This window comes from Stegodyphus dumicola, chromosome 2 (assembly GCF_044657685.1).
Source record: "Stegodyphus dumicola isolate Sdum_Otavi_A_Nest chromosome 2, ASM4465768v1".
Taxonomy (NCBI): domain Eukaryota; kingdom Metazoa; phylum Arthropoda; class Arachnida; order Araneae; family Eresidae; genus Stegodyphus; species Stegodyphus dumicola.
The window spans coordinates 253,761,697-253,786,906 of NC_140769.1; the positions used below are offsets into that span (position 1 = coordinate 253,761,697).

Sequence of the window (25,210 nt, forward strand, 5' to 3'; positions counted from 1 at the left end):
AGATTTAAACTGATGATCTATAATCCGGAATCGCCGAAGTCCCGACGAGTCCGGATTAACGACTTTTGACTGTATGAATTTTCTGGATAGTGTGTCTGGCTGTTATATAAATACGATAGTGATTACGTGGCAGCATGTTAAAGGCAGTATGAAATTGGTATTTCTGCTGTTTGAAAAAGCATTCATTCATGGTAAGTGCATTTTATTTTATTCTTGTTTTGTAGAATATTCTGTTCGTTGTTTTTTAGAATGAATTTCTGTCGTTATTGTTTTTTTTTTTTTTTTTTTTTTTTTTTGAATTGTTTCAAATTTATTTTAGTTTATTTTGTTGATTAGTGCAAAGCGTCTAGATTGTGCAATTCATAGATGATTTTTAAAATTGAAACAGAACGCTGTGTACATAGTATTCTTTGAAATTTATTGTTGTTATGTTAATTTATTAAAGTGAGGTATGCGCAGATTCCTAGATTTGTTCATTGCCTAGATTGTGCCATTCGTAGATTTTTTTTAAGTTAAAACATATCGCTGTGTACATGGATTCTTATCAATTGTTTTTGCTATCTAATTTTTTTGTTTTTGTTTCGGATTTTCAGCTTAAATTGTGTGTTCAAAACGTGGTTTTTGCACATTTTTGGAGCCATTTTAGGCTTAAAGTTCGAAATGTAGACAAAAAACTTAGAGAGTAATATGGCAGCGTGAAGTTTCTCGCCAAAAATGGTGACTTGAAGCACATATCAGAGTAGTTCCCTTATTTTATTTATTTATTTATTTAGTAATATGAACACTCAGAAGAAATATTAAATATATATTGTAAGGGCCAGTCACAGAACTGGTGTGGCAGAATTTTTACTATTTACTGACACATAGAGCAACAAAATCTAGAAATGACAAAACTTTTAGAATTTAGAGCAGGCATTGGGAACAGAATTTAAGATCCTCAGAGATTGCATCAGATGGGAAAATGCCTAGCGCCAGCTCTCTGTATGATGGATTAAGACATATTAGATGGATCTTTTAAATTACCAGTTTTCAATTTCTTTATTAATAAATAATTTCTTTCTATAACGCTTGTTCATGTGATAAGAATAGAAGCATTTTTAATATTTTTAATGCTTGTGTCTAGTGAAAAGTAGAGAAAATAAAGGGAAGATAAATATGTTAAGAAAAAGATTCTAGTATCAAAAGTAAAACATTCAAATATGTCTTCATTTTTCATGTCGCCCAGTTCATTGTTTGAATATGCATTTATCATACTACTTAGAGAAATGGATTGCAAATGATGACTTCCAGCAGTATCACTGTTCACTCAACCTTCTGTTCTGCATCATATACCACAAGACTACTGGAAGGAATCTTCCAGAATGTAAGTAATTCCATGCAGCACCAATGTCAGGCCTGCCTAACGACTTCTGGTCATAATTTCGAACACACGTTGCAGTACATTCTTTCAATAAAATGTTTTTTTATCCCATTAATGTGTTGCTGTTTCTGTTCTTTTTCTCTGCTTTTTGCACCATAGCTCACAACTACAGCATTTGCAACTCTGCATTCCTCTTAAGTGATGAAGTCACACAGGCAGGTTCCTGGGTATACTTCCCTACCCTGTGTATAGCAACGTAAGGAGATGTGCATAACTTTTTCTTTCGCATAGCATAATTTTAAAGTCCAAAATACAGTGAAAGTTTGTAATAAAATGTTGCAGATTGAAGTAGTAGTAATTATAGCATGAGTTCGTGAAGCAATTACAGAACTGCTTAAAAGTACGTGAAGAAGCAATTTAGCACTCAATAATTTGTAGAATTAGCAATTTAGGTAACTTGGTCTTAGATCAGTAGAGGTGTAGCTGCCCCTGCATTCCTTTGTGATTCTGAGTCGTCTCTGTACCGCCTACACACCTTGGAAGTTTGTTGGTCTTGTAGCGAATATATGTATACACAGATACACATATGTACATACATATATTAACACATCCATCCATCCAGAGCTGGATTTATATATAAGCTGTACAAGCTGTAGCTTAGGAACCCCACTTTCTTGAGGCCCACCCCCAAAAATTGTACCATATTCCATATTTAAAAAATTACTCATATCCCTTATTAAGGGCCCCATACCTCAAATAGCTTAGGATCTCGTCAAATCTAAATCCGGTCCTGCATGCATTCATACATACCTATATTTCTAATTCCAGTCCTGATAAATGAAGAATATGAATTTGATTTGCAGATTTTAAACAATCATTAAACAAACCAAGAAAATCAGGCTAAAAGAAGCATATATTGAGATAAATAAACAGAAGATACAGAAATGATGAAACACAATAAATGATATGAATTCTACAATTTTTAAAAAATTTAACTTGCCAAGCACAAAAGAGCTTTCTTGTTAAATCTCAAGGTTTCATATTTCTACCACCACTATCTCAAAAAGAATATCAAAATAATTCATTTTAAGTACCCCCACTTAACGAAATTATTACACTTAGAAACATATGCCTTGTCCAGGATTTGAACCAAAGTCTACAAGCAACTGCAGTTGGCTTTGACCAATCACAATATTATACGAGACAACGAGTTCTTTATACATTTAATATAGATTTAAAGTCACTGTTAAGACAAATGAGTATAAATAGATTTATCATATGGTTTTGCCACTCTTGCTGTGCATGATTTTTATAATAATTTTGTAACATTTATTCATGAATTTTTTAAAAATCTTTTTACAAAACCTCAAATTTATTCAACATCTTTTTATTTACTTCTTACACCTAAGCATTCCTAAATTAAACCCAAGGCACTCAATTACATGAAATAAGCAACCAAAATCGGCGATTATGCTTGATGACACCGGGAATGAATTTTAATGCGGCTATTCAATGCTTTTACTTGGTAACATACATATATAGTAGCTGGTAAAACATTTAGGAAGAAATAAGCAATATACCATATTTTAATTAACAAGTTGGTAAAAGTTTACAATTAGGTGCCCCTTGTTTCTTGGCAATTCTTTTTTTACGCCAAGATCGGCGCCAGGAAGGCACAATTTCAAGATGGCCGCTACTCGAAACCAAAATAAGAAATGTACAAATTCTGTGTCCATGCACACATCGATCTGTTTTCACTTAAAAAAACATCCTAGAATTGCACAAACTAGGCATTGCACACTGCCTTAAATTTGTCCATGTACACATCAATCTTTTTTCGGTACTTTTCCACTTTTCCGTTTCACCGGTGCAAATCTCACCAAGCAGACTTTCTTGGTGACAACATACCATATACCAAGTTTCTAAGAATTTTTAATTTTGAAGGCATAAGCATTTTAATATGGTTTAAAATTTTGTAAAAAGCCAATAAATTTATAAAAAGATTTTAATTTAAGAATTTATTATGCTTTCATGATTCAACACCCTAATTTGGCAGTTCATATCACATGACCCCCAAGTGATCTCACCTCACGTAAACTATGCTACAAAAATCTAATTCTCTCAGTAATTATTTACATTAATTTCAAGTTAAATCTTAATCTGGAATACAAGTTTAAATGCAGGAATTATTTCAATTTGTACGAATAGCTTACTCAGAAATTATGTAAAACTACAGTGCTGTATTTCGCTAGTGCATTCTCATTAGAATTGATGAATTTAACCCTCGACTTTGCCTTTTCTATATTTTCACCTTTGTGTGAGCAGTGTGATTGCATCCTAATTGACTTAATTACTGCTAATGGCATTAGGGTATAAAATTTAACTATTTTTGTAAGCATTCTATGTAATTATATGCCAGTATTGAAAGAAACAACCAATTTGATAAGAAATGTGCAGAATCGCCCACTTATTCAATTGGTGTTTGAAACTTTTTACAAAAGTAAGAAGAATTGGACTTTTGTAAATTTTCTTGGACTTTTTAAGTGAAAATAGGTCAATGTGTACATGGATAAAGTCAAGGGAGTGCGCAATGCCATTTTTGTGCAATTCTGGGATGTTTTTTTTCAGTGAAATTAGGTCAATTGAATATAGTGAAAATAGGAGGATACAATTCTTAAAAACGTGCCAAGCAGTGGGCGATTCTGCACTTTCCCCAAAATGGCTACGACTTGTTTCAAAGATGAAGTGTAAAAGGTTACCAGCAAAGATATTCCATTTGGCATCAGTTGTGCCATTATTTGCAACTTTATCGCATGCGCCGGCAAAATGAAAAAGTACCCTTTTTTCATTTAAATAAAATAAGGAAACTAAAAGTTCAAACTATCATGGTAACCAGAAGTGAAATCTCACCGCCAAAATTTTAAAAAAAAATGTCACTAATCAAAGGGACACCCAATTCTTATACTAGAACCAACTAGGGTTAAACAGTTTGCTAAAAGTTTACAATTCGATGCCCCCTTGTTTCTTGGTGATTCTTTTTAGACACGAAGATCGGCGCCAGGAGGCCACAATTTCAAAATGGTCGCTAAACAAAAACCAATTTAAGAAGTCAAAGAATTGCACAAACTCTGTGTCCATGCATACATCTATCTGTTTTCACTTAAAAAAACATCCTAGAATTGCACAAACTAGGCATTGCGTACTGCCTTTTGTCCATGTACGTATCAATCTATTTTCATTTAAATAAAATCAGGACGCTAAAACAAAGTTAAAACTATCATGGTAACCAGAAGTGAAATTTCATCGCCAAAATTCAAGAAAAAAGTTGTCGCTAATCAAAGGGGCACCTAATTCTGGAGTCAACAGTTTTTGTAACATATAATTAAACAGATGTTTTATTTACTTTGGAATTTTCTCTTGCAATCATGTCATTTAAAGTACATAAATTAAACTGCAGAAAATTTATTTAAACATAATAAAGTAAATTAAAATTTTCAAAATAACTTAAAGTTGAAATACATAGCCGACATTAAATTATGTATCTATCAGCTCTTAATGATTTTATAGACAAAGGTAGTTTTTAATAATTTAATCAAAATGTACATTTCAAATGTAACATCTTAAATGCAGTGTTTATTTATACTGTACATACAATTATTAAAAAAAATGGGGAGAAAGTGCAGAATCGCCCACTGCTTGGCACATTTTTAAGAATTGCACATACTGGGTATCCATGTGCACATCGACTTAAAAAAGAATCACAGAATTGCACCAAAATGGCATTGCGCACTTCCTTGACTTTATCCACATCGACCAATTTTCACTTAGAAAGTCAAAGAAAATTGACAAAAATCCAATTCTTCTTACTCTTGTAAAAAGCGCCAATCAAATAAGTGGGCGATTCTGCACTTTAGCCAAAAATGGTAATTTTTCTTTCAATGCATTAAATTAAATGACAATACGTTTGGAAGAAAAATATCTGTTATATTTATAGATATATTTACATGAGTTTGAAGAAGGCAATATAAACAATAACCTCTTTTATTTACTTTAGAATTTCGAAAAATTCTAATAAAAATTAAAGCTTTTTAATCCACAGACATGAAAGTGAAATTCACGTAATTTTACCGTACATATACAGCACTGAATGGATAACATATTTCAATCAGTGCAAAATTAATAGCTCAATAAAAGTGTGAAATTCGCTTACTTCTTATTTCAACGTTACAGTACTTTCGATGGAAAGATGAAGCTAATATAAGTATTAATATACAATAAATATAATCTTAAAAACAGAATTACCGGCGTTCCCACAACACAATTTGTTTAATCACACAAAAATTAAACACAACACTTCTTATGACTTTATTATGAGGCCTGTGAGGCCGTATGCACTTCTTGAAAGAAATTCATTAACAGGTTTTCACTCGATAGTAAATGATGTCTATATGTAAAGGCTTATCACGCTCGGTTAGATGGATCTACCAGTATCGCTATTTCAATTACTCGAAGTCCACGTTCGATAGGGTCAGTGATAAGAAGCCCTCGAGGAAGCCAGACAGTCTCATTTTGGTCATCCAGGTAAGCAGAAATTCTTTTTAAACATTTCTGATAATGAGTTTCTATGCACAGATATATAATGTACGACGTCAAACAAGCTAAGCATCCCTCGCAGAATGTCGTAGTGCTAGTTTTCTCTGCTTCTGCATAGATCCTATTCAGAGTGTTGATCGTTTGCTCGAACAAATGCCTGTCAATCAAACCTTCAAGTTCAGGTGGAAATTTCGTTTGAAATTTGACATTCGTTCCCTCCGAATAATCTCGTTGAATAAAAACTTTCTGAACTTTTTCCCTGTGATTATTATCGGATCTGTTAGCAGCAGCCATTTAAAAAACTTAACACCGCCACATGTCACTCACTCACAATCCAAAACTGCGTCGACCTTCAGAAAAACAAGTTGGCCGATCTGAAGAGACTGCGCATGACAGTCCTCTAACGTTCTTCTTTGCAGGCTTTCATAATCTATTTTATGTACATGAGTAAATTTTGCTAAGAAACTAATACAAATTTTTAAGAGAGAATGAGAATAGTATTAAGGAATAAACAATACTTATTTATATCAAAAAGCATACAAATTATAGTGTCTCAATTATTTATTATCGTCCTATTATTTTTCCGCTAGTAATTATTGCTAAACATCTAAAAAATGATTAATTATTTAAGTTAATATTTGAAGGATGTTTCATACAATATTAACATTATTTCATACAATATTAATATTAATCAATATTTATAATTTTCCACCGGGCAATAAGGTTTATAGGTAGTAAAATTTAAATCGGTTTTTATTTTGACACGTAATTTTGAAAGATAATTTTGTTATTTTGTGTCGTAATTTATTATAATAATTTTTTTTAATTGAATTATTTATTACATTTTATACCATAGAAAAGTCCATTTACTATTACTATGTCTGGTGATGGAGAACTATTAAATACATTGTTAATACGAGAAACTTGTGGTGTTGATTTTCGTAGATCTTACCATGTAGAACCATCGCAAAGTAACTGGAAACCACCTAAAATAATTGTTAAAGAAGAAGCTAAATCATGGCAGTCATTGACCACATTTTTTACGGTAGGTTGTTCATACCAGCAATCTTCAGGCTTTATTTATTAACTGTCATTTGCAAGGATTCGCATACATGATGCTCCTTTAGAGCTAAAATTCAGATTGCGTGAGAGTCGCAGCTTAAATTGCACTGGTACTTCTTAGTTCGCGGGGAGTCATAATTCCAGCCGGAGAGTACCGGAGCTTTAAATAAGAAGACTCCTGCACTTCTTTAATGTAATGGAACATCTGTCTAGAAAATTTTATTTTTAATAATAAAATTATATTCAAAATCCATTCTATTTTCTGAATGCATGCTTCTCTTTCCTTGAGAAACAAACCCTGGGATGGAGGTGGAGACTTTGAAGGAAAGAAAAGCTGCCAGGGTGCGTGCGCAATGAATTGGAAGTTGATCTGTCAGCACTATCCTTATCTTGAGGGCAGATGTTTTCATTTTATTTGGCTTATAATTCCTTTCTAAATGTAGTATTTCGTCTCAATGTATTCTGTCTTTGATATGATTTAAATCAAATTCCTCGTCATAATAATTTGCTTCCGATAGTGAAGAAAGAGACACAGAGGTTATTGAAAACGAAAAATTTCGATTAACAAATTAGTCGGTATTCTCGACACAGCAATTATAGGACTTGAACAGCAGAACTTTGTAACTGAACAAGAAATTATGTCTGTTTATAGAATTAAAGAGAAAGTACAGTCAAAAGTCATTAATTAGGACACCCAGAATCCGGAATGATCTATAATCCGGACCTCAAAGCTAAAAACTTTAGCATGCGCATAGGCGTTTATGCGTGCACATAAGACCTTTACGGCTGCGAATATACATGTGTGCATGCGCATAATACATTTACGCATGCGCGTTTAATGTATAACGGACGGTATAAGCTAAAACTATCTAATTATTTATTTCAGTTAATGTTGCAGATTGTGTTGTTCCTTAATCTTCGAATTGGATCCGGTTTATTATTTTTTGCAGACTGTTAGAGCAATTTTATAAAAGTAAACTTGAACTTCCGATTATGTCAAATAGAATTTCCGATATATATTGACTAATATGTAAAGGATCTACAAAGCGAAAGTATGTTTCGAAGTCCATTAAACAGAAAGTGGAATTGCTGCAGAAAATGGATAAAGGCACACATGTATATCCTTTGATTATCTAATCATTCCGAAATATGTTTATCAATTTCACACTGCTCTGTGGGGGGGGGGAGGGAAACAACACGGCACGCAATGAATTGGAAGTTGATCTGTCAGCACTATCCTTATCTTCAGGACGGATGTTTTTATTTTATTTGGCTTATAATTCTTTACTAAATGTAGTATTTCATCTCGATGTACTCCGTCTTTGATATGATTTAAATCAAATTCCTCGTCATTATAATTCGCTTCCGATAGCGAAGAAAGTGACACAGAGGTTATTGAAAACGAAAAAATTCAATTCACAAATTAGTCGGTATTCTCGACACAGCAATTATAGGACTTGAACAGCGGAACTTTGTAGTCGAACAAGAAAGTTGTCTGTTTATAGAATTAAAGAGAAAGTATTATCACATGAAACGAAGCAAATTAAACAACTTACATTGAAAGAAATGTTTAATAAAGTAAACAAATAAATATTTAGCTTTTTCTTTTTGTAAATTTTGATACCCTTTAGATCATAATTGCTCTTTATTTCATAAATTATGGTTTCATATTTTTAATTTTATAATTTCTACATGCCATCTTACCAGATTTAAACTGATGATCTATAATCCGGAATCGCCGAAGTCCCGACGAGTCCGGATTAACGACTTTTGACTGTATTATCACATAAAACGAAGCAACTTAAACAACTTACATTGAAAGAAATATTTAATAAAATAAACAAATAAATATTAAGCTTTTTTTTTGTTGTTGTTGTTGTAAATTTTGATACCCTTTAGATCATAATTGTTCTTTATTTCATAAATTACGGTTTCATATTTTTATATTTATAATTTCTGCATGCCATCTTACCAGATTTAAACTGATGATCTATAATCCGGAATCGCCGAAGTCCCGACGAGCCCGGATTAACGACTTTTGACTGTATTCACTTATCTTATTTAGAAATTTGGGTACAACTCTAATATACGTCCTAATTTCACCAAATGTGGTGATATGTGTTCTGCGCTGGTTTTTGGCACGTTTGCGTGTTCTATGGCAACCCTGTTGACGTTGAAAAATCTTTCGCTGGAGCTCATTGATTCGTCTCTGTGTCTGAGAAGATGGGAGGGAAAGATAAAATGGTAGTTGTTGAATTGAAGTTCGGCAAAAGGAAATATCATTGTGGCTATCCTGTTGAGTGGTAGTAGGTATTTGGAAGTGTGGAAAGAGGGTCTGGGAGATTATTTTTAATGGCAGTGCATGATAGAAGTAGGGATTTGTGATTTTATTTATTTGTGAACTATAGTATAAATTTTCTGGATAGTGTGTCTGGCTGTCATGTAAATACGATACTGATTACGTGGCGGCATGTTAAAAGCGGTATAAAATTTATATTTCTGCTATTCGAAAACGCATTAATTCATGGTAAGTGCATTTTATTTTATCCTTGTTCTTATTTTGTAGAATGTTATGTTCATTGGTTCTTTAGTATGAATTTCTGTCGTTATTGTTGTTTTTTTTAATTGTTTGAAATTTATTTTAGTTTATTTTGTTGTTTAGTGTCTAGATTGTGCAATTCGTAGATGTTTTTTAAAGTTGAAACAGAATGCTGTGTACATGGTATTATTTGAAATTTATTGTTGTTACGTTATTTTATTAAAGCGAGGAGTGCGTAGATCGTAGATTCCTTCCTTGCCTAAATTGTGCAATTCGTAGAATTTTTTTTTAAGTTTAAACAGGATGCTGTGTACATGGTATTCTTGGAAATTTATTGTTGTTATGTTAATTTATTAAAGCGAGGTGTGCGTAGTTTGTAGATTCGTTCGTTGCCTACATTGTGCCATTTGTAGATTTTTTTTTAAGTTAAAACATGTCGCTGTGTACATGGATTCTTGTCAAATATTTTTGGTTAGAAACGTTACGTTTTTGCTATCTAAATTTTTTGTTTTTGTTTCGGATTTTTAGCTAAATTGTGTGTTCAAAACGTAGTTTTTGCATGTGTGAAAACCGCGTTTTTGGAGACATTTTAGGCTAAAAGTTTGAAATGTAGACAAAAAATTTAGATAGTAATATCGCAGTGTAAAGTTTCTCGCCAAAAAAAATTGGCGACTTGAGGGCGCATATCAGAGTAGTTCCGAAATTTGTTTGTCTTCAGTCTGTGGCACACAAAATTCCTTAACAACATCCAAAAACTTCCTAAAGTTATCTGAACTAGAATCCGTATATCGGCATTACCACATAAATTCACAAAAATAAGAGTAAAAAATATACTGTGAAGGTCCGGACTGTCCGGAAAATGGTTATAAGTAAATCTTCATTTACTTACCAGTCAATTAATGCACTTTTCCTCTTTCGTTCAAATCATACAGAAACTTCAAATTAACCTTACTACATTCAGCCAACGTATCATTTAAACAATGAAATAAATAATGCACTTCCTAAGCAACACACACCACAAAAGCCCTTGCAAAATATCCCACGATTCAAAATTTCCCGAAATAATGCAAACCATTACATCAAAATAGGGTTTCCATAACATTCAACTACTCAGGTTACCATAAATGATACAACAACTTCGCGATAATACAAGAGGTACCTCTAACCAATATTATTATTATATATAAGTTATTATATATATATATAATATTGTATTTATATAAATATTTGTAGAAGGTTAAGCTGTTGTTGTTGTGTAGAGAATGTTGGATTTCAGATGACATGAAGTTTATAATTTATGATTGTTTTCATTTAATTTTATTAATTATTATTATTATTTTTTAGCTTTGTTTCTTGCTTTGGTAATCTAATGATGTGGAAAATTTAAAGTTATGAACGAAAGTCGTTTAGTGTGTTGAATTCTACAACGTTGTTTTATCATTTATTCATTTCCATTTACTGTTCTGTTTCCACATAATAATCGCTGTTCAACACTGTAAACAAAAATTTGTTATTCTGTTTACATTTAAAACTCGCTTCGCAGTACTCTGATCTGATAAGTGTATATATTTATTTACTTAATAATTATTCACAAGAATTGTTAATTCTACTATTTTATGATGAATTACATAGAGAGGACTATGTTTTTACTTGCAAAGGTGTTGGACTCTGTTTTACTCATCTAGTATTTTATCATTTCATTTTACTATTCTGTTTATATAAAATAACGGTGTTTCACTAAGTCGTTAATCCAGACTCGTCGGGACTTCGGCGATTCCGGATAATCGATTTTTCTGAATTATAGATCATCAGTTTAGTTGTGGTAAGATGGCATGTAGAAATTATAAAATTAAAAATATGAAATCGTAATTTAGGAAATAAAGCCCAATTATGATCTAAAGGGTATCAAAATTTACAAAAAGAAAAAGCTAAATATTTATTTGTTTACTTTATTAAACATTTCTTAAATTTTTTCAATGTAAGTTGTTTAATTTGCTTCGTTTTATATGATAATACTTTCTCTTTAATTCTATAAACAGACATAATTTCTTGTTCAATTACAGAGTTCTGCTGTTCAAGTCCTATAATTGCTGTGTCGAGAATACCGACTAATTTGTCAAACGAAATTTTTTCATTTTCAATAACCTCTGTGTCACTTTCTTCACTATCGGAAGCGAATTATAATGACGAGGAATATGATTTAAATCATATCAAAGACGGAGTACATCGAGATGAAATACTACATTTAGTAAGGAATTATAAGCCAAATAAAATAAAAACATCTGCCCTGCTGAAGATAAGGATAGTGCTGACGGATCAACTTCCAATTCATTGCGCGCCACGGCGTTTCCCCCCCTCTCCCAGCCACAGAGCAGCGTGAAATTGATAAACAGATTTCGGAATGGTTAGAGAAACAAAGGATATGCCTTTATCCATTTTTTTGCAGCAATTCCACTTTTTGTTTGATGGACAACGAAACATACTTTCGCTTTGTGATTGGAAAATTGGAAGCATCAGAAATTCTGTTTGACATAATTGAAAGTTCAAGCTTACTTTTATAAAATTTCTCTAACAGTCTGCAAAAAATAATAAGCTGGATCCAATTCGAAGATTAAGGAAGAACTCAATCTTCAATATTAATTGAAATAGATAATTAGATAATTTTAGCTTAGCTTATACTGTCTAAGTTTGTAGCTTTGAGGTCCAGATTATGGGTGTCCGAGTTAACAATTTTTGACTGTACTTTCATATTAGCACAACCATCTTGGTTTAGTTTGCTAGTTTTTACAGAAGAAACAGGTGATTTGGTGAATTTTCGTATTTGCAACTTATAATGGATGTGGTTACCTAAACATAGGCTTGCCAGACATTCCAGTTTTCAGACAAAATCGCAGTGTCCCAACCAGTTTACTTCTCATCTCAGTAAAAATTAAATTTGATTTTATAGGTGACTAAAAAAGTATAAAAATTATTAACTGTTAAGTATTATTTAGAATTATTACTTTGTCAGTTATCTCTGTACTGTATGAAAGGTGAAAACTATAGAAGAGTTATGATCTGCTAATAAATAATATTGTGTTGTCTTGCCAATCGTGACCATGCGATGCGAGAGACTTTCCGGACTGGATGCTAGCCGCTTGCGATAGAGATAAGATTAGTCAGTCGGTTGTCAGTCCCTTTCAGTGGTGTCTGTTGTGTTAGTGAGTTAGCACTGTTTTATCTATGCTTTAAGTTAAAATTTATGTGTTCTCTGTTAAAATGATAAAACGGTCGTGTAAATTCACCGGGGATTTACAGAATGAATTCCCTTTTTTGAAGAAGGTATGTACTGGCAATCAAAATCAAGACGATAGAGTTAAATGTTCACATTGTAACTCTGAGTTTTATGTTGCTCATGGTGGTCGATCTGATATAAAAGATCATTTGCAATCGAGTAAACACAAAAAGAGTTTAGCAGGGGCTGCCAGCTCACAAAACTGACAATTTTTTTTTTTTTTTTTTTTTTTTTTTTTTTTTTTTTTTAAGACTGCAAATTCTAATGATAACAAATTAGACTTAGCAGCGAAAAAGGCGACCTTTGCTTACCACTCAGAAAACCATAGCCTAAGTTTCAATTCAAAGTCTTGTTCATCAAAGCTAATTTCTAAGTTTTTTTAACCTAAATTCTCACTCAGAAAACTAAGTGTGAGGCAATAGTTTTAAATGCCATAGCTCTTTTAGCTCAAAAAGAGCTTAAAGAAGACTTGACCAAGTCAAACTACGTATCTGTAAGTATGGATGCATCAAACAGAAAGGATATAAAACTTGTGCCAGTTGTTGTGCACTACTTTAATCCTAATTCAGGTGTGCAAGTAAAGCTGTTAGATTTCAAATCTGTGGCAGGTTACAAATTACTTATGCTCTGTTCTGTTGCAAAACAATTTGATCAATAAAGTAGTGGGCTTTTGGGGAGATAACTGCAAGACTAACTTCGGTGGTGTGAAAAGAGCAGGGCAAAACAATGTTTTCTATCGACTCAAGAATAGCCTTGGACGGGAAATCAGGGGAATCTGATTTGGAGCACACATTGTGCACAACTGTGTGCAAACTGCATTAGATAGTCTTCCATTCAATATTGAGGCCTTACTGGTGAACATTTATAAATACTTTTACATATATCATATTTGACGGCATATAAGACGCACCCTTATTTAGAAGGCCACACACATGTAGATGTAAAAAACATTATGTGTGTCTATACCTTTATCCGGGCTAAAAATAGCATTCAGTATTGAAAGTTAACCCGTGTCCTTCATGTATAAGATGCAGGTAACATTTTTTAGACCAAATTTAGGGAAAAAAGTGCATCTTATATGCCGTCAAATACGGTACACAGTTCGTATAACTTGTAGAGACATTAGGTATTTTTCTGGAAGCAGGGCAATCGCCTTCTTCGGGAATCGAACCACGAACCTCTGGAATACCGGCCCAACGTGCAGAACCACTACACCACGAAGGCGTGCCAAGAAGGTGGGAGAAATACCTTATATACTCCCCCTTTTAAAATGTGACTGGAGTTTTTTGGGGACTCAGTCGCCAAATCCTGGGTGAGGAGAATCATCATCCAACAACCTTTTAGTTCGGGCACCACTGTAGGGACATTAGGTATTTTTTTGGAAACAAGAGAGATGAAAAATTAGCAATGCCTTCACCAGGAATCGAACCAAGGACCTCTGGAAAACCACAGCAGCGTGCAGAACCACGAAGACACACTAGGAAGGCGAGAGAAATATCTTATAAACTAAACTAAAAGAATTTTGTGATTATACCAAGATACAGTACTGTAAACTCATTCAACACGGGAACACCCGGTTTTTGTCAATAATGCCCTAACTGGAAAGTATTTTACAGATTTTTGAAGATCTGAAAGCGCTTTTTTTTTTTTTTTTTTTAAAGACCAAGAAATGTGTCCATCACCAATGAAAAACTTGTTTACTGATTTAATGGGAGAGCTGTACTGTTGGTTTGTCCACGGTCAGCTTGTACTCTTTAATAAGGCCATCCTGGTAATGGGAAAAGATAACACTACAGCTTTTAAGGTTGCTGAAGCTCATAAAGCTCTCAAAAGAAACCTCACAGAAAGAAAGGCTTCAAACTTTATCTCTATGGTCACAAAGAACATCTACAGAAATCTAAACGAGCAAGTCCATAACAGCGTGAAAGAAGAATTTGATGGCTTTTATGAAAGATGCATTGCATGCTTGGACCTCTGGAAGAATAGAATACAGTACAAAGTCCGTAATCTAGACTCGTTGGGACTTCGGCAATTCTGGATTATAGATCATCAATTTAAATCTGGTAAGATGGCATGCAGAAATTATACAATTAAAAATATGAAACCGTAATTTATGAAATAAAGAGCAATTATGTCTAAAGGGTATCAAAATTTACAAAAACAAAACAAAAAAAAGGCTTAATATTTATTTGTTTACTTTATTAAACATTTTCAATGTAAGTTGTTTAAGTTGCTTCATTTTTTTGTGCTAAACGCACATGCATAAAGCATACAAAAAAAAAAAAAGTTTGTGGCTTTGATGTCCGGATTATAGATCATTCCGGATAGTGGACGTTCGGATTACACACTTTGGACTGTAGTTTTGGAATGGCTGAACAGTTTTCTTGTTTCAATCTGAGCAAAACAAATGCTGTTAATTGGGGAAATGGCCGAAACTTCTGCTGAAATGAATAACAGTAGTTTTCTTGATGTACCCAATATGCAAATAAATAGTGATCATCTGTTTGATGAAGTTGTGCTTGCTAAGGAGTATTTGCAGTCAAATTGGGAATAGTGAAAGCAAGAAGAGTCTACCAGAGATGTGATTACTTCAAGTGAAGAAAAATGGCTCAGGCTGTTTGATTTCTTCAAGGAGAATCATAACAGTCCCCAATCTGATCAAGTATGTCTTCTGCTTACCTGGGACATCAGCACCAGTTGAGAGAGTATTTTCTTTGATTAAACCCCTATCATGGACTGATTATAGGAGTTTGATGAAGGAATCTATGGTTAAAGACTTGATGACATGTAAAATTAATATCAGATTAGCTTGTGAATATTTTTACAACAAGATTAAAACCAAAAAAAGACTTTCTAAAAAAGGTCCTCGGGAATAAAAAGTGCTTATAAATATTGTTCAAATTTTTATTCCTCATTTAAAGTGTTTTTTCTTACTTAAGTAACTTATAAATATTAGCATGTAAGAAATAAAATATGCTTGTGTCATTTACCCATGGTTTAGGTTCCTATTAAGTAACCATTTATTCATAACATTGAGAATAAACGACTTTCTAAAGCACTCCAAAAACCCCCCAAGGGTGTGTACCCTTGAATACCCGCGATGCTGGGGGGCAATCCGGTCTCCCGGTTGAACATTTCTGAATTCTGGCAAGCCTACCTAAAGAACTGTTTTGCACATGGTTGCCATGGTTTGGCGACTTCTGAAATATTTGGCGATTCCTACTAAGGTGAATGTGATAATACATGTACACTGTGCAGAAAAAAAGGGGGTGGGCAGTTTTATATCTCTCGTTCTACTAGGCTGATTGACAAAATTCAACTCGTGTTTTTCATGTCTCGAAACTGTGACTTTGGGTATGTATTAGATATATAGCATTGTTTGAATATAGTTATTTTGGCACAAAATCAAACTTTTTCTGAAATGACATACCAATTTTCTTCTATATTTCAATTCTTCATTTCTAAATACACCTGTAAAAAATTAGAGTTTTTTATTCAAAATCTTCCAAGATATACATGAATTTACATATTGGCACATGCTCAAACACATTATGCATTTGCGCACGTGCATAAAGTTTGTAGCTTTGAAGTCTGGATTATAGATCATTCCGGATTATGGACGTCCGGATTACAGACTTTGTACTGTACATGAATTTACATACTGACACATTTTGAAATTTGGCATCTTTTTTTTTTTTTTTTTGAGTGATCCAAGTATGGTTTATGCACTTTGTTAAAATTATTCCAAAGTATAAACAATGACTTTTTTCCTATCTTTCTATAATGAAAAAAAGGAAAGGACAATAGGTTGCTATAAATTAAGAAGTTTGCCAAGTAAATTATTCTTGGCACAAACTGAAAAAAAATGTGGCAAGGTATATTTTTGAATTTCTCCATAAATTTCGCACCAAATTTTACAAAATTAAGTATTTAGGCATAATTTGAGTCGTTGAATTGAAATGGAAAAAAAAAATGGCATGCCATTTCAGAAAAAGACCGATTTTGTGTTAAAATACCTATGTTAGAATAATGCTATATATAAATCTAATATATAGCTTAAGTTGCACTTTTGAAACATGAAAAACGCAATTTGAATTTTGTCAATCGGCTCAGTATTACGGGAGATATAGAACTTTCCTTTTTTTTTTTTTTTTTTTTTTGTGCATTGTACCATTTTATTTTCCTAATAGAATAAGCCTTAATGTGTATAAACAGATTCACAGGTCATTTAGGGTGCAAGATGCGCCTCACAATTTTGTACAGATTACATCTTCTGTACAAACGATAAAATGGAAAGCAAACTATGCTTGGCTAGCAGCAAGGTGAAGGAGGGAGAAAAGAAAAGGCTGCACTTTTTCAAACATTAAACTAGTTGTTTAGGCTAGCATACAAGTATAATAAGTAGCTTTTACTAGCTCCTCAGAGAATCTCAGATGGCCATGGTGAAAGTAAAAATTCCTTAGATAAATTTCGTGGAGAAAATGAGGAGGAAGCGAAGCCACATTTTCCTTTGTGAAGCAGAAAAACATCAGCACAGTCTGGAAGCAGGTGTCATAAGTGGCTGCATTTGCTGATCAAGGGAGTGATGAAAAACTGCAATGCAGGAGAGAGAAGACAGGTGAAGTGTAGAGATCATTAGCTGAAGATGAGAAATTGGGAGATCATGTTGCAAGTGTTGGCCAATCATATGTCCATGGAAAGATTGTGCAATAGTGGCAGAAGTATTGAAAGATTTGGTTCCTTTGTTTAAATTTTGAGCTCTTCAGTTGGATTAGAGCCATCTACACAATGCAGGAGAATTACATAAGCAAAACTGAGTAAATTAATTTGGAAAAATGCAGTCTAGAAACATTATTATAAACAATTTAGAACAGAAAGGGTAGAAAGCCAAATTAAAATGAGGAATTAAAAGGACCGTTGCCAGACTAAAGTTAATCATTTTGAGTTACATATTTTGTTTCTTATGCACACACACATGTATATATGCATTCATGTCCAAATTTATTTATATACTTAAACCATATTCCATGAAATATCCAATCAGTGTAATCTATTTTTGCAGGGAATATGAAAAAGACAAGTCTATTAACTTTATCTAATCAAAAATAAGCAAACTATTTCGGATATGCAAATCAAGGCATTGCATCATCTGGCATTTACTCAAGTCCTTTGTGCAAAGTGAAGATTTGAGTGAATCTAGTATTTAACTTCAGTGTGTAAGAACTTGGAATAGTTTCTTATGGCTTTGAAGGAGAATTTGGACAAATCTGTGAAGTGGTGAATTATTGGCCATTTAGGAGCAGGGCAGTCAAGCATGGAAGCAGTGAAATGTAAGAGTTATTTCAAAACGGCTGGTCAGTATGCTAGAGAAAAAAATTAGAGCTCTGAAGTGGTTGTAAGGAGGCCTGGCTAAGATTGTAAACAAATAACAATTGCTTCTCAAGATCGATATCTGGCAGTAATTGTCCATCATAACATAAAGTCTACTACTCAGCAATTAAGTTCAGATCCACTGGAAATGTTGTTCATTGCTAACTGTATGCCGACGTCTTAATGAAATAGGCCTTTAAGTCAGAAAGCTCGAGGTTATGTGGTCCACTGTCTTTACAATAAAAGAGGGATTGCTTTAGATGGGACAAGGGGCATGAGAACTGGAGTGAACACCAATCACCCTATGTTCTCTTTACTGATGAGTCAAGGTTTAGTTTAGTATCTGATTCTAAATGTGATTAGATCGAGGGAGTCGGGAATGAGATATTTTTCTTCAAACATTATGAAATATGCTTCAGTGATGACACAGGAAAGAATAATGATCGATGGATGTTTGCCCCTACACATCATCGACAGCAGATCTCTGACCACCAAGAGATAACAGTATGAGGTCTTAGAATCTTATGTAAGACTCTACATAGATGCAGACAGATCTGACTTTTTATTTATAAATGATAATGCAGGTTTTCACATCGAGCAAATCTTGTTAATGGTTTCCTTGATAAAATTCCTTGAATGTGAAGACATTGAATGAGTACTGTGGCCATCAAAATCTCCTGGTCTTAACCCAATAGAGAATTTATGGCTCTAACCTTAGGAAAGCAATTGTATGGAAGCACCCTTCTCGTGATGATGCAAATGCCCTGTGTTGCTGGAGGAGTGGAATTTAATTCCCCAATTTGTGGTGAACTACATTATTGTCAGTGTGAAAACTTTTTGTGAAATGTGTGTACAAGTCACAGGAGATCACATTCTATATTAACCTTTTGAAGTCAGGGATTTGACTCCTGCAAGATCCTTAAACAGAAGGGGGTTTTCGTACCTTATGCTTTTTCCTTTTAAGAAGTCCCTTGCTGTTGTCAACAATGGCATTTTTAGATAGTTTGATTCATCCTGAAAGAAAGGCTTTCCTTTACAAAAGGAAGGGAAAAGTAGGGATTAATGTCTAAACTGTTTAGATGGTTTTCCTTATGAAGGGAAAATTAAAAGATGCAATTTATTGCAAATCAGACTATTCAGTGATACATAGAAGGGAATGCAGTGAATCAGCATCTATTTTTTAATCTTGTTTTTTGTTGGGATTATTATTTCTTCTCCTCTATCATCAAATTGAAAATAGTTATATTTTTAATGTTAAAGTGTCAAAGAAGAAATAAGTAGTATATAAAAATAATTTAAAAGAATATGGGGACATATTTTAAGAAAATAATAATGAAATGCATGAGGAATAATAAAATGCACTCAATAATACCATATATTAAAATAATTATATTTAAAGTCTGATGTCTTTTCAGGCTCTCGTTCATTATACAGCAGATGTTCAATAGCAAGTGATATTGCCAGCATACACTCTTACAGGTGTCTTTATTTGCTATTAATTGTTGAATGGTTAATTGTGTAGACAAATATGCACTTGTGATAATTTCTTTCATAATTCTATCACTTTTTAAGATTGTAAACTTAATATCTTCACCCTGTTATAGGTCTTGTTAATTTACTGAATATGCCAATTTTAATGGTTTGAATATTTATAATTTGGTACTTTTCCATTTTTATATTTATTTATCATATAATTCTAAATTTTCCAGGTTGTTTTTTTACCACATGGGTTCCCAGATAGTGTTAGCAAAGATTACATTCCTTATCAGATTTGGGACAGCATACAGGTAAGCTGTTCTGTATCTTCAATAATTACAAATACCCCTCTTTTCAAAGTTTACTTTACAGCTCAGTGTTTATTTGTTTGCTAAACATTTCTTTCAATGTAAGTTGTTTAGATGCTTCGCTTTTGTTCTAATACTTTTTCTTTAGCATTATAGATAGACATAATTCTCTATTTTAATATAGTATGTATTACACTGTTCTGTATTCACCATGTCAAGAATTCCCAATAAATTGTCAATCAAAACTTTTTCATCCTCAGCCACTTCTCTGTCACTTTCTTTATCATTGGTATTGAAATTTTATAGATTTGGAACCATTCTGATTTCACTGTCCTTTAGTTGATTGATTATTTGAACGTTGTCATCACAATATCTCAATAACCAATCAACTAATGGAATACTTCTGTTATATCATCTTTATTTATTACCCCTTTTCTTAAAGTGACTACATATTCATTGACACAAAGCAGGACAAATGGAATGAATTGAGAATTATAATTTAGTTATGAAAGCAGGCCAATAATTCAAAAAAATATATTTTATTATATACATTCATAGACTTGTCTATAAATATACAAAAATATATTTATTATTAACAATTGGTAACTATTTGTATTATATTTGTAAAAAAACAATAATTACTCGATAATCGAGTAATGGGATTTGGCGATTGGGTCTCCTAATCTCCAGTCACCCTTTAAAAGAGGGAGTATATAAGGTATTTCTCCCGCTTTCTTGGCATTCCTACGTGGTATAGTGGGCAGCACACTCGGCGCATATTTGAGAGGTCCCTGGTTCGAGTCCTGCCGAGGGCATCTCTCATTTGTCATCTCTCCTGCTTTCAAAAAATACCTAATGTCTCTACATCATATTCTTCCAATAATTTGGCATCAGGTAAAAAATTAGCTATGTATGTAATCATTGTTACTTTTTACTAAAGTTATCTGGATTTAATCTCCCTAAAACTAACTGAAATTGATTTCATCTTTTACAGATTTTTCCCATATTTGATCAAAACAGTCATTTGCTTCCCAATTTTTCTGTTCAATACAGCTTGCGATATGATGAGAGAACTTCTCTCGCGCTTTTTTTTTTTTTTTTTTTTTTCATATGGGTAACGTTTGCCAGTGCTGCATTCTTGTTGACCACATCTGTCTTTATTTGAAATTAACCAACCATGGTTCACAATAGTCTTTTGTTAAGTTCAAGTGTATAACAAAGCAAAATCTGTCTCTGAAACAGAGTTATTAATCACTGTATGATGAACAGAAGAAAATGATCTGCTGTCATTATTTCAGGGAAAATCGGTATCTTTTGGTCTACAAAGACCAAAATTTAAAACAAATCCTTTCTTATCCCTTGTAAGAATTTCTGGATAATGACCAAAATCGGATGTAAAAAATGAATCAAATGAATTTAGTCAAAAAATTAATATCTTTCATTTTTTACATTTCCAAGAGAGATTCCCATCTCAGGTATTCGAAACCGGGCCCTTCAGCACAGCAGTCAGGGACGCTAATCACTATACCAATTGGGTGGAGAAAGCTCTTCTCTGGAAGAGAATCAAAATAAAAACATATAGCTTTTCTGCTTTGTATTCAGTTGAAGTTTAGGTGTATGTAACACTGAATTCAGCTTTTTTTGTATGCTTCCAAGAGCCCCTAACTACTGTGTCATATGACGCAGAGGGCCCCTGGAAATTTAAAAGAAGATGGATTCTATTCTATATATGTAGTATTTATAAAAAAATCCATTCTCTTTTAAGTTTAAACATATAAAGGTAGTTCAGCAGGACATTCAACCTTCAGCAGGACCTTATGCGATGGCATTTTTCCCTTATTTATGCCATTGCATATAATAGAAATAACAGATAACAGAAAAAATATGCTAAGGCTTACTGTTGAAACAACAAATCTGTTATTTTTAATTCAAGCAGCTCTAAATGGCATATGGATGTCATTTATAAACTCTGTTTTTTAGAAATTTCTGTTAAATTTTTCCTTGTCCACTTTTCACTCTATAGCTCAAATGGCTTAAGATCATAATCATCGACAAGCATAATATCAGCATCAAAGTTTACCATGCTGTTCGGTATTCAGTTAGTCATATTAAAAAAAAAAGTTGCATGAGTCAAAAAAAAAGAAAAAGAGTTGCCTGTGTTGACATCGCTGCATGAGTGATTTCTGAAGCTGCTGCAAAATGATAATCATCTAGTTGTAAAATCAATAATAAACTATGATGGAATGCTTTGGTTTGAGATGTCTACTGAGCAAGAAGGTAGCTGTGGAACTAAATTATTGGTCATACATATTATTGGTCATATATAGATTTATACTAGTAAATAATTGTGTTTCATCAATATGGGAATGTTTTATTTAGTCCTGAAGTGGAATTAAAAATCAGGGCCAACACATGCATTATTATGACAAAATATTTACTGCACATATGTGAAGTATTGAGCATATGCTTCTTTTAGAATTTAATTTTTTCTTCCTTTCTGGAAAAAATTTCTAAAAAAAAAAAAAAAAAAAAAAAATTGCTTGCGGTTTGGAGATTTGAATATTGGACACTTGGATTTCATACTCTATATTGTATATGTATGTAGTGAAGCAGATTTGGATGTAATCATAGAGAAATATTAATTGCCCAATTGTTGATCCATAAGAGCAGCAAACTTGGCAGCCAAGCCAAGGCAGATTAAATATTCATTTTTATTTCAATTGACATTTATGTCTACAATTCACTTGTCTCTAATCATGCCTGATACAATGCAGTTACACTTTTGATGCTATTGTAAAAAGAGAGCAGTATAGCAGCATCGTAGTGGCAACAGAAGTAGGAGCAAAGTGAGTAGTTATTATCCAGTGTGGCAGCTTATTAAGAGAAAGGTTTTGATTCTAGAAATTTTAAGTTCCAAATGAGCTACATCATCAGTCATATGTTGTAGATTAATCTAGAAATGACACAGTCTAGGAAAATTTATTGTTGAATAAATGTGTGTTTGTCTGTAAGTCCAAAAGTTCTAACGTCCTGTGAAATGAAACGTGGAATTACTACTGCAGTTCATAGCTAATTCAGTTTCAAATTTATTTTGGTCACTACCTTAATATTTAGAAATGAGAAAAGGGGCTATCTAAATAATCAGTGATTTATTATTTTAAGAGATCAAGCATAGCATCGATTTCAAGGTCTTCAAATCTCAGCATTTACATGAAAGTGCTTTCAACCGCCTGTTCAAAGCAATATTCATTCACTTTATACTTGTATTTCCATGCTTTGATTTACAGTTAAAAGACAATGTTTATTTATAATACGGCTCGATAATTATTTTCTTTCAATATAAGTATATGAAATTACAATTACTTTAGTGATAAAGAATTGAGAAATGTGCTACCTACATTAATCGTTGATGGAATAAAAGCTTAATAATTCAGTATTTCCTTTAAAAGGTTTTGCACTCATAAATGAATTTTAAAAATGTTGTTCTGTTTTAAGAATGTATCAGATTAATAATTTGATTTCATAAAGAAAGTAAAGAATTTTAAGATTTTAAAACTATTTTATTTAGAAAAGATTATTAAAAATTACTATAATAATAATAAGAAATTTGGATTATTGTTAAAAAAATGTTAAATTATTTACGTTTTAAAAAGCCTTCCTTGAGCAAATGCGATTAGGATGATTCTAAATTTAACTGTAACAAATTACTCTCAAATTTCATTTTCTCGCTATCTGGCTAAAATTTTGTAATGGCTAAAATTTTTTGTATATAACCGCGAGCCAGGATTGCTGCTCAGGGTATTCTACACCCAAGAGCTCTGAAGTGGTGACATCCTGTTGACTTTTAAATGTAATAATTTAGAGATTCACAGTTGTGGTACGTATATAGAAGTTAGTGGAGAGTTGATTAGAGAAGATGAAACCAGTCAACTTATTGATGATGGTTGAAGTGGTAACTGGTGTAACATACATGCACATAGCATAGTAGATGTCTTGAACTATTAGGCGAGCCATAAAATTCTTGGATAATCACAACATATCTTTATTACTCGATGATTATGCTGTTAAAACATCATACTGAATAGCACAGCAAAATGGGGGGGGGGAGACTCTGCATCACAGAATTTTTAAATACACACTCACATTTTTTTAAATGATAAAAAGAAAAGAGATGAAGCAAGAAAAATGGTTTATTCATCAAACAAGCAAGAAAAGGGGACACATAATAACTATAGTCATATATACATAATGACTAGTCATTATGTATATATGACTATACTATAATATATTAAGCCAGAAAACCAGAAAGTCTTTGTTTATAAGCCAGAAATTATAAGCCAGAATTTTTTATATATTTAATTTTATATATTTTTTATATATTTTTTTATATCCAGAATTTTTATATATTTTTTTATATTATAAGCCAGAATTTTTTCTAGGTTTATAAGCCAGAATTTCTTTATAATTTATATCCAGAATTTTTATATATTTTTTTATATTATAAGCCAGAATTTTTTCTAGGTTTATAAGCCAGAATTTCTTTATAAGCCAGAAAGTCTTTGTTTAAATCCTGAGCAGCAATATATGACTCATTCCCTGCAATTTCTCTGCACCATGAAATCTTTAGTCCAATTGCTGCTCAGGATTAAAACAAAGATGTTCTAGCTCATACATATGACCGCGATTAGTAAGCATCAACGTTTTTCACCTGCTGCTGCTTGAATAAACCACATCTCTAACTCTTCTGTATTGTTTAAAGAAAATGTGAATGCATATTTAAAAATTTTGGGGAGCAGATTGCTACCATTATGCTGTGCTACTCCATATTATGTTTAAACAATGTAATTGTCAAGTAATAAAGATATATTGTAATTATCCAAGGAGTTTATGGTTATCTAAGAGTTCAAGATGTCTACTATAAAATCTGCTTGAGTGTCGCATCTATTAGCACTTCAACCATGATCACTAAATCGATTGCTTTCATCTTCCACAAAAACTACAACATCACATATATACAGATACTGTGTCCACATAAATCCTAAACTCACCTTTATTTTTTTAACTGTTGGTAATAAATGTCTACTTTCAATTTAAAATGTTTTAAATAACACGAATACTCATATTTTGATATTTAATTTCAGGAATCACTTTTGTAAAAAATACAAAATCTTAACTTTTTACATATTCCGTTGGTTCAGATAATTATATTTAATGAAAATCTATACATA

At 32.5% G+C, this 25,210-nt stretch overlaps 3 protein-coding genes across 5 annotated transcripts in view; 1 reads left to right on the plus strand and 2 right to left on the minus strand.

Annotated features, from left to right (window-relative positions):
• Positions 1 to 5,802, minus strand: part of Rad51D (Rad51 recombinase D) — a 40,062-nt gene extending 34,260 nt beyond the window's left edge. Inside the window, exon 1 of one of the 3 annotated variants that reach the window (XM_035356294.2) lies at positions 5,663 to 5,802. The gene's annotated coding sequence lies outside the window, so the exon portion shown is untranslated. Of the gene's footprint in view, positions 1 to 5,570 lie in introns of all 3 variants that reach the window. The other 2 variants (XM_035356292.2, XM_035356295.2) reach the window with 2 other exon arrangements.
• On the minus strand, positions 2,256 to 6,326 carry LOC146998945 (golgin subfamily A member 7). Its single transcript, XM_085812048.1, has one exon. It carries the CDS (start codon positions 6,245 to 6,247, stop codon positions 5,822 to 5,824), a length of 426 nt encoding a protein of 141 aa, XP_085668174.1. The 5' UTR covers positions 6,248 to 6,326; the 3' UTR covers positions 2,256 to 5,821.
• A 352-nt stretch (positions 6,327 to 6,678) lies between these two features.
• LOC118186219 (RUS family member 1) overlaps positions 6,679 to 25,210 on the plus strand; it is a 52,724-nt gene continuing 34,192 nt past the window's right edge. Inside the window, exons 1-2 of the mRNA XM_085810275.1 lie at positions 6,679 to 6,998; positions 19,908 to 19,985. Of these exons, the coding sequence (XP_085666401.1) occupies positions 6,831 to 6,998; positions 19,908 to 19,985 (246 nt within the window). The 5' untranslated portion in view covers positions 6,679 to 6,830. The remainder of the gene's footprint in view (positions 6,999 to 19,907; positions 19,986 to 25,210) is intronic.

Excerpts from the sequence above, each read along its gene's own strand:
- LOC146998945 (XM_085812048.1), bottom strand. The coding sequence starts at position 6,247 with ATGGCTGCTGCTAACAGATCCGATAATAATCACAGGGAAAAAGTTCAG.